The sequence below is a fragment of the Abramis brama genome (genome assembly GCF_963993115.1).
Source record: "Abramis brama genome assembly, chromosome: 4".
Classification (NCBI taxonomy): Eukaryota; Metazoa; Chordata; class Actinopteri; order Cypriniformes; family Leuciscidae; genus Abramis; species Abramis brama.
Window position 1 is genome coordinate 49,042,747 of NC_139966.1, and position 10,730 is coordinate 49,053,476.

Below are 10,730 nucleotides of genomic sequence, written 5' to 3' on the forward strand. Positions count from 1 at the left end.
TGGGGGAGGAGCCAGGAAAACAAGGAGGGACTTTATAACTCAAACCACACCCACTGCAGCAAAATCAGTTTTCAGTTTTTAAGTGGTCTGCAGAGTTTAGGTGTTTAATATCCTATATACAGTATGTTTTAGCTGTATGTTTTATGTTGCACTTTGTATTCAAATCTTCAAATTCAGCTATAATTTCTGAGAAAAAAAACAATGCATTGCTTTCAAAATATTCGATTTTTTTAGTTTTTCCAGACCATGCTTTTTTCTTTTTCTTTTTTGCTATTTCTCTGAATTGATACATTTCTATCATGTAGCCTTAGAAATTTGAAGGGGGAAAAAATCTTTAACTTTAAGCCTCCACCACAACAGTTTTTAACATTTCACAGCACCTTCAACTTATAAAAATAAAACTCCTCTTAAATGCAGACCCACTGCTGGCGGACTTTTATATTTTGCTAAAAGTTGTTGGAATTTACTTTGGGAAATATGTTAACAAACAGCAGCTGTGAGCAATTATCAGAAAAGCATGTTCACTTAATGTCCTGCAGGAGTTTCTGACAGTCAGAAAGTAACACATGGCATGAACTCTGAGCTTAAATCTTCATTGTTTATAACAGAGCTTTTTAATATACTGTATAGAGCAGGGATAGGCAACTCCGGTCCTGGAGGGCCACTGTCCTGCAGAGTTTAGCTACAACCCTAATTAAACACACCTGAACAAGGCAATCAGTGTTTTCAGGATTACTAGATAGATACAGGCAGGTGAGTTTTTATCAGGGCTGAAGCTAAACTCTGCAGGACAGTGGCCCTCCAGGACCGGAGTTGCCTATCCCTGGTATAGAGACTGTGTGTTTCATGTATTTGTTTTAGATTTGCTTAATTGTTGTTTTGAATTGATGTCTATATTTTCTATTAAAGGATTAAATCAGACTGACTATGTGCATGGAAATTTTATTTTATTTTGGGGAGGAAATTGGGAAGGCTGATAATATTTATTTCAACACATTGTGTTTTTTTGTACTGAAAAAGAAAAAAAATCAATACATTTCTGTGATATAGTTCTGTTTTTTTTAATTCACAAATTGTCGTTTGCTGTGTAAATGCTTTCCTAGCCTATTATTAACACCCAGTGCTCCTCAAGCCAGGGTAGTTGTCAGTGTTTGTCATCTCTTGTCAGACTTTGTGTTTCCCACATTGACTCTCATGACAGCTGGACTTTGTCAGCACTTTATCATGTGTGTGTCTCCTCAGTAAAGTGTCTCTGTAAAGTAGAGGAGGATTCCTGTTCAGTTAAAGGGCCAAACAGTTTCTGTCAAAATATTTAATGTAAGTAGAGTTCAGTGTTTAACTTGATTCCTTCCTCCTTTCAGATTTCTTACTGGTTTTATTTATTTATATATTTAACAAGCAGAAAAAAGAAATGTTAAAGTCACGGGCAAAGTTGAGATTTTTATGGACTCTTATAGTTAAACAGCTCCAGAGGGACCACGCAAAAAGAGCTATCAAAGAGATTATCAAACAAGTTGAACAATTAAAAAAGAAGATAATAAAAATTGCAAACAGTTTTATGGTTGAAAATGAAATAAAATGTTCAACTGAGGATGTGTTGAATTTGCAGAGCAAACTCAAGTTACTTAAAGCCTAATTTGAGCTTGGCTAGCAACCTTAAGGGTCATTTTTAGAAGTGTATTGTATAGCTAAGTAGGCTATACAACATGTTTAGTGGTGTTAAAACCCAATGTAGTTTTGTAGAAGAACTTTTGACGTCTCTCGCTTCAAACATAGAAAATGTGTGATGTCGGAGAAGGGTCAAAAGGGTTGCGATAGAGGAACTTACTATGAGCCTTTTAATGTACATGCTGCATAAAATAAGTGTGAACAACAATAATAGAGAATCTGTATGTGTGCTTGTGCAAAGCTTATGCTAGAGAGACTAGGATAAGTCCCAAGTATTACCTTATAAGGGAATTGTCTGTACTATAATGACAGCCCATAATAAAGGTGGCCCAAAAAGATAGAGTTAGTATAAAAGACCTGGAAACGGGTTTTTTGGGGCCACACTTCGGGTGAAGACTTTTACGTGTTTGTGTTATTTTTGCCTTTGAAATTTTTGTCTATGTATTATTCTGAATCTTTTTTTAAATAAACGAAATCATGTTGTGGTGATTCGTAAAACTTTTTAAATAAGTCTCAGAGTAATTCTTCCCTATAAATATTTCATGATTTTGGTCATGGAATATTAATATTGGCAAATGCCCAGTGCATTCGAATTCATGATTGAACTGGTTATAGAGGCACCGCCGAGGACCCTGAACCGACATCCTACATCCTTGTTCTCAAAGGTAAGAACAATATTTAATTGCAACTAATTATGGAGATGTATAAGAATGATTTACAGTGGTATAGAAATACAACAACTTATTTGCTGGGTCTAAAAGCTTTACTAGTTTGTTTTTGTTCACTGTGTAGCCTATCGTATTACCCTCTGTACTTATCTTTGTTTTAAGTTAATTATTAAATAGTAAAGTTGTTCACATAAAAATAATATTCAAGATGCTGCTGGCACCATTTTATATTATCCTTTAATCCTGTGCTTTCATATTATCTATTTTTCTGCATAATTATTATACATGCATTTTTAATTACCTCATTAATTGATGAAAAATAGAAAAATGAATGTCATATTGCAGAAAAAGTGAACTGCAAATCATTTTTTTTAAAGGTTGGAAATCATTTTAAGTTGAGAGCATAAAATACCTATAAAATGTGTGTGGAAAAGACTCGCTCCTTGTGTACAGGCTGTGCTGGTAGAGTGGAGGTTCTTCATGATGGTCAGTGGGGAACAGTGTGTGATGATGGCTGGGATTTGTCTGACGCTGGAGTGGTGTGTAGAGCTGGACTGTGAGCATTACGTGCAGTTGGTGATGCTCACTTTCGACAATGATCATGACCAATATGAAGGGATGAATTGTACTATATCTGAGTCATGTTGAAAAGGAATAAAAACATAAATTAAAAATATATATGATTGTGCCATTCTCATCTCTTACAAACCACATCCTTTATCACTGAAATGAATCAGTAACCGTTACTATCCTAAAGCAGCAGAGGTTCATAACCTCCATCCTCCAGTCTCTCAAGCGTCTTTTTGCTATCAGCGTATCTGATCTTCGCCTGCTGTGTTTGAGTTGATTTCCATTTTATGATCTCCTCTGTCTTTTTCTCTCTCTCAGGCAGTTTCTGTGAGAAGAGTCTCGTCTGGAAGAGGCAGCAGTCCTCTTTCGGCTAAAATTTGTATTACTGCCACCACACGTTTCAGTAGCCTACCTCTTTCCAGTAGCCTATTGCCTCTCCAGCAATTTGTTTGACTACTGGGAGAGAGTGCTAAAGCTCCTCGGGTCGTATTTTTGCTGGCATATTTGTAGAAATTATCATTCTTTCTAAATGTGTAAATGTCCTGGCTGTAACTACCAAACAAACAGAAACAGACGTGACTGAATAAGAAAGTCCTCTTTCTTTTGTGAAATTGTAGGAATGGGTTTTAATAAGGAGTAGGCCTATGTACCTCCAAATACACTCAGACATACGCACACACAAGAAGAAAAATGGAAGGAAAGAACAAAATAAGATAAGAGTGACACAAGAGGACTTATCTCTGCATCCATGAAGGATTGCACGTTGCAAACTAGCATAAAAAGTTTGCGTAGTAATAATTTGGGGGGTAATAATTTGGCACAACACCAAGACTGATCCGGGAATGGATTAGCTGAAAAATCATAATCTGTAACCTTTTGATTATTTGCTAACAAGTTTTTTGATTATTATGTAACCAAGTATTTCTCTTTTATTTAAATAAACCTTTATTTTATTAAGACAAGTATTATTTTCGTCATACTTCAGCTCTACAAAGAAAGTTCAATAGCAGTAGAATAGGCACTTGTATATCTTCACCTGAAAGATCTTTTGAGTCAATGATTGTTATTGTTGTATGGTGTTAAGGGACATACCTTAGATTTAACTGGTATAATAAACTAGCCAGTGTAGTAAATCTGACCTGACAGCAAAAGACTACCTAAATAGGGGTTAATCAGGCAAAAATACCAGATCTCACCACAAAATAGACCTTACGGTAGGCTAAACCTCTTTATTTCTGTGTGACTAATGTGCAATTTTGACACAAATTAATTCATTATGATAAATGTATCACTTTTTATTGTAAACCTGTGGTAAAACATCGATGCTTGGGTTTTAAATATTCAAGTAGGCCTAAACAACAAAAATGGCAGCAAACGGTCGCTTTTATCATGTTTTTTATAGATTTTCATAGATTTTTTATTTTACTAGTCACAACTGCTTTTTTACTTGTCTTATGTTATGACTAGTCAGAACGGCCACTGGAGAGTTCAATTAAAAATCTTACTAGTAAAATAAAAATCATACTAGTAACATTTGGAATAAATACTAGTATCTAATAAATAGGTACTAGTATCTATTGAATAAGTACTAGTAGCTAATTTATAAGTACTAGTATCTAATGAATAAGTACTTGTATCTAAAGAATAAGTACTAGTATCTATTGAATAAGTACTAGTATCTAATGAATAAGTACTAGTATTTATTGAATACATACTAGTATCTAGTAACAGGTAATTGTATCTAAAAAATAAGTACTAGTACCTAATTGATAACTACTAGTATCTAATATATATGTACTAGTCACAATTGGAATACATACTAGTCAGAACTAAATAGTTGATTTCTGAATGACAGATCCCCATAGAAGTCAATGGCAAAAAAAAAAAAAAAAAATTGTTACTAGTAACAAAAGAATAGTTACTAGTCACTATTGGAATAAGTACTAGTATCTAATGAATAAGTACTAGTATCTATTTAATAGGTACTAGTATCTAATGACGTACTAGTATATAATAATAAGTACTAGTAACTAATGAATAAGTACTAGTAACTAATAAATAAGAACTAGTATCTAATGAATAAGTACTAGTATCTAATGAATAAGTACTAGTATCTAATGAATAAGTACTAGTATCTATTTAATAGGTAGTATCTAATGAATAAGTACTAGTAGGCCTATCTAATGAATAAGAACTAGTATCTATTGAAAAAGTACTAGTACCTAAAGAATAAGCACTAGTATCTAAAGAATAGGCACTAGTACCTAAAGAATAAGCACTAGTAGCTAATGAATAAGTAGCCTATTAGTACTTAATGGAATAGATACTAGTATCTAAAAAATAAGTACTAGTAGCATGAAAATAGAGACTAGTCGGTTAAAATGATTAAATGTTAAAACGGCTTGGCTTGCCATACTTTCCCCTGATTGTTTCGGGAAAAGATTCGAAGCATCAAGTGTGTCGAAAACAGCGCCATCTTGTGGCAGGTCAAATTTACAGCAGCCATAAACCCGAGTGCGCAGCGCCGCTGTTTTATCAATTAAGCGTAAATAAAAGCCTGACACTAACATTTAAACGCTAAATGTTCAGTTTTCTGACAATATAATTCACATATTAAAGTGTGGCAATAAATTAAATGTAACAATTATATTAATACTAATTACAAAAATACCAAGAGAGTTGCTTTATACAAGTAAATGGTGGTATAATTACTTTATGGTTTCTATGCTGTTTATATGGCAGAATATATGATCATGTAACATAAGCTATAGGTTTGACTGGAAAGAAAGTGAGGCATATTTTTTTGTTGATAACATTTTTCTCTGAAAACAATATGTGCTCCAGCACGGATATTCATGAGAAATTGCGCTTCGTACTCGATACGCACTTTGAAGCTTCAGTGTCATATGTAACATCACTACTGAGAACATCAAGGCCCCCGAGTTGACGCAGGCAGGTCAGTCCACCTCAGAGCCAGGAGCGGACCTGGACCTGATAGATCTGTGGTCTGCGGATCCTATTCCCTCGCTAGTCACCAACCTTGAGTCTTCATCCTCCTTGCCAGTCCCGTCCAGAAACCTGCAGGCTACCTGACCTCATACTCCCGTCTCCATCGCTGGTCACGACCAGTCCCCTGGATCCGTCGGCACCATGTGGTCCAGCTCCTCGGCTCTGCCTCCACCGCTCACTCCGTGCAGCTCATCCTCTGCGCCTCGGGCTTCCCCTCCACCAAGCCCTCAGATGCACCTCGGGCCTCCAGTCCCATATCTCCACCTCGGCCTGTCAGCCCATCACCATCGCCTCGGCTCACCGCTCCCTCATCGCCTCCGCGGCTAGTCTGCCCAGAAGCTCCCTTGTAAGTCCCTCGTTTCTCCAGGTCAGCCTCCGGTGGACGACACCCAGCTTTTGCATTGGACTTCCGGGATTCCGGCTGCGCCTACACCCTGCACCCCTACGGCTTCATCGGGCTCCTCCGACCTCCCCATCATCCTCACTCGCCACATCGTCGCTCCAGTCATCCGAGTCCCCGTCTCCCCCTCAGTCCCGCAAACCAGCGGCTCAGCACCAGCCTTTCAGGCCTGCGATGTCGCCCTGGTCTGTCAGCCTCTCTGCTCCACCAGTAATTATGTTCTGTCTTGTCTGCACCTGTGCTTGTAAGTCCTTTATTAGTTAATCTTCCTCCACCTTGGTCTAGATAGTTTCCTCCTTTCATCCTGTATATTTATGCTCCCTGTTTTGTTCAGTCCCTTGTCGGTTCTCATTAATGTTGTGGTTGTGTCTGTCCTGCCTGAGCTTGATCACTAAACATTGTGTATACCCTCATCTTCTTCTTGTGCCTTCAACTACCACCACACGTTACAATATCAGTAACCTATGTGTGAGTTTTATTTATGAAAATAATGATTGACACATTTGTATCAGAGTATAATAATGTGAGTGAAGATGTTTGGTGTCCTGTTAGGTGTCCTGCTTTATCTCTCACTGAATAGGTCCCGTTTAATTTTCATAACTAAATTTTGTAATGTATTTCAAACATTGATGAGTTCAGTGTGTTACTTTAGAAACAAATGGATACATTTAATTTTTTTTTGTTGTTTTTTTTTTTTTACAGGAGACTATGATTATTTTGGGGAGGAGCAAGGGAGGGACTGTTTAAGTCAGTGACCACACCCACCACCTCACATTGTTTTATATGCAGCTTTTATATGAGCAGTTTAATTGCTGCATATTATTAAGTTTTAGTTGCAATTCATCAATATTTTATGTCACTCTTTGAAATATGTCAGATCAATTACATTTAGGAAATTTTCTACATATAAACTGAAAGAGAATATGCTTTGCTTTCATGTTGTTGCTTATTAACTTCATCTGTGTGCTTTTTCTTTCAATTTGCCATATTTGTTGTAATTCATTTGCTATATTATTTGTAATTCAAAGTGATATTATTGGACCGTTTTTCAGAGGCTTGTGAGAAATGATGTACTTTGCTCATTTGCAAAAAAAGGATGATTCAACAGGACTGTGACTGAACCTCTTACCAGTTCAGAACATCACTATTAAACAGAACAACCCAGTATTTAACAATTCACTGCACCTTCAACTTAAATTAAACTAATATGTAGATGAATATGTGGACAATGGATAAAAATGTTGAAGGCCAGGGAGTGTTGTAACACATTTTTTGTATCTTCTATTTTTGTTTGGTGCTGTTTTAAATGTTTATATGCTGTAACATTCTAATTTGTATCTGTTACAAACAGACATGTGATCAGCTAAGGATGAAAAAAAAGAAGGAAACCCCCATTTTTCCTCATTCAGTATGACTATGCAATAATAATAATAATTAATTATAATTATTATTAATAATATTAATTTAATAAACACTTAATTTAGAAATAATAATTACCAAATGAAAAAAATTACAAGAAGTATCACTCACTACAGAGTACAGACAAGGAGTAAAATAAATCTTCAGTGGAATTAAAAAAAAGAGAAAAGATTTGTAGCTGTAAAAAGAGAAATGATCAATTTCTGAACAAATTATTTCCACAAGGTCAAGACTCTTGTCGGCTTCTCTTTACAGTAAGTGTGTTGCTGCCATCTGCTGGATGTATTACTCATTGCAGTATTAAACACATCTACATCCTCAAATGCTTGATATGAAGCCATTGGCCATTGAACCTTTGGATCAGAAACCAATGTTTATTTACAAATATTGTCTGAATAAGCCTCTGTTTGTTGTACACAGAACAGCCCAATTCATTTTATATATATTTTTTAACTTGCTGTTTATTGTGTTCTTTGTTAGAACATGATAGTGTATTAAACTTAATATTGTGGACATTTGTCACCCCTAAAAAAGAACTTCTTATAATTTTTTATATTTAAAGCAAAGATCAAGTATTTTTGTGTGTGAAATAAAGTGTCAGTAAGTGAGCAGTCAGTCATCAGTCTTGTATGTTGTGTGTGCAGATACAGGCTTTGATGCTGAATATAACCTACAGTGGTTCTCTATCAGTCTCTAGTGAGACTTTATCAACATCCTGACTTATGAAAGATATGATTCTATCTTCAGTGAAGTGTGTTTTCATGGTGGAGGAGGAGTCCCGTTCATCAACGCAGATGTTCTCTTGATATATGGTGTAAATCAGAAATGCCTCCTCTGATTGGTCAGTGATTGTGTTTGATGATTTCCTCTGTTGTGTCTAATAAGGTAACAGTGAGTGTCATTGGCAGCTGTGAGAGTCTCTCTCTCTTTAGGGGACTGACAGGAGCCAGTTTCTTCAGTGTGTTTGAGGGAGCAGAGGAGAAACAGAGTCAAACAAACACTGTGACGAGCAGAAGAAGATGGAGGGATTTCTGACACTCGTTTTGCTCTCCTCTATAGTCACTATAACCACATCTGGTAAGTGCAAAATAGGCTGTAAAGATACAAAATTTAAAAAAAAAAAAGCATTTTGTCTATTATGGCATTAGACCACTATATTAATAGAAACCTTTGTAATATCTAGAAACTTAAGATCGCAACACTAAATCATTAATTATCATTTACATTTTATAAATTATTTGAGCTTTTATAGGCAACCAATACACTCATGCCCAGCTTTAGTTGTCCAGTTCAAAATATTTATATATATTTCTATTTACCAACCTTTTACATCTTATATTTCTTGACTTTGCATGATTCGATCCCTTTCTTTCTTTCATGTACAGATTTTGAGACAAGGTTAGTTGGTGGTAACAGTCGCTGTGCTGGTAGAGTGGAGGTTCATCATGATGGTCAGTGGGGAACAGTGTGTGGTGATCGCTGGGATAAGACTGATGCTGCAGTGGTGTGTAGAGAGATGGGATGTGGAGAGGCTCTAGAGGCTGTGGGTTCTGTTTACTTTGGACAAGGATCAGGACCAATCTGGATGGATGATGTGGGCTGTAGTGGATCAGAGTCAACACTGAAGAACTGTAGATCAAGAGGATGGGGTGTTCATAGCTGTGGTCATCATGAAGATGCTGGAGTCATTTGCTCAGGTGAGCGGCTCCATACATCACTCTGTTAATACATCACTGATCAGACTTTCATTGATAAACATCTTATAAGCAATTTAATGTAATTGAATGTAATTTGTTGTCAGAGCAAATCACATGCAACTAATTGACAAATTGTATATTTTATTGTCTTAATTTTATCTATTTATAAAATCTATTATTAATGAAAGGACTATTGTTTTATGTCCATATCATAATCAATGTGAAAGATGATCTTCCCTGTTGTGTAAATATATTTAGAAACAATAAACTACGGAATGTCAAGACTTGTGGACGGGTCTCACCTGTGTTCTGGGAGAGTGGAGATGTTCTTGTAGGCGGCTGGTGTTCAGTGTCTAACCTGCGATACTTATTTAGCCATTTTCCTGCTAATTGGCATAATATACATGCTATTTATTTAAAACTGAATGTTGTTATTATTAAACACACTCTTAAACCAACCACTCTAAATAAATCCATTTTGTATGGTTTTATTTAATATAAACAGATCATAAACATCCCAGACTTTCTGATGGGTCTCACCTGTGTTCTGGGAGATTAGAAGTGAGCAATTTGAATTTGAATTTGAAGCTGAATAATTAACATGTTATTGTCTAAACAATTAATACAATTTTTTCGATTCTAAAAATATTTAAGCAAAGGACAGTGACTTGCTGTTGATTTATGTCTGTATAAAAATGATAGTGCCAGATGTCTCTTCAGGACATAACACATCCAGTTAAAGTGTTCTTCTGTGCTGTGCACTCTCTCAATATAATCAGAAACCGTAAACTATGGACGGTTTACAAGACTTGTTGATGGACCTCACCTGTGCTCTGGGAGACTAGAGGTCCTTCGTGGGAACACCTGGCACACAGTGTGTGACGCTGCCTTTGACCAGCAGGATGCAGAGGTTGTGTGTAGAGAGCTGGACTGTGGGGCTCCTGTACAGGTGCTGGGAGAAGATGCTTTTGGCAAAGGAGACACTCAGATGTGGACACAAGAGATTCAGTGCAGAGGAGATGACTCTCAGATATATTTCTGTCCAACATCATCTTCTCTCAAATACAACTGTACCCATGAGAATGACATTGGACTGTTATGTTCTGGTAATAAAGCAGAAAGAACAACTTATTGGGATAATCACAAATAAGCTTTTTTAAACATTTATTTGAATATACTGTTTAAGTAAACTCTCTGTTCTTTGTCCAGGTTACACTGACCTCAGACTGGTCAATGGTTCTGACGTCTGTTCTGGTCGAGTTGAGCGTCAGTACTTCAGTAAATGGGGCACAGTGTGTG

The 10,730-nt window shown here is 36.3% G+C and overlaps 1 protein-coding gene across 2 annotated transcripts; it reads left to right on the plus strand.

The window, feature by feature from the left end:
* Positions 1-2,038: 2,038 nt before the first annotated feature.
* LOC311080731 (scavenger receptor cysteine-rich type 1 protein M130-like) lies at positions 2,039-10,341 on the plus strand. 2 transcript variants are annotated; one of them, XM_084110845.1, is made up of 5 exons: positions 2,039-2,333; positions 7,018-8,811; positions 9,120-9,431; positions 9,937-9,992; positions 10,211-10,341. In XM_084110845.1, the coding sequence occupies exons 2-5, from the start codon at positions 8,754-8,756 to the stop codon at positions 10,217-10,219; spliced, it is 435 nt and encodes a 144-aa protein (XP_083966971.1). In that variant the 5' UTR covers positions 2,039-2,333; positions 7,018-8,753; the 3' UTR covers positions 10,220-10,341. The 2 variants fall into 2 exon arrangements, 1 of the variants encoding a protein (XP_083966971.1); XR_014605697.1 differs by lacking the exons at positions 7,018-8,811; positions 9,120-9,431; positions 9,937-9,992; positions 10,211-10,341 and adding an exon at positions 2,790-7,011.
* Positions 10,342-10,730: the final 389 nt, after the last annotated feature.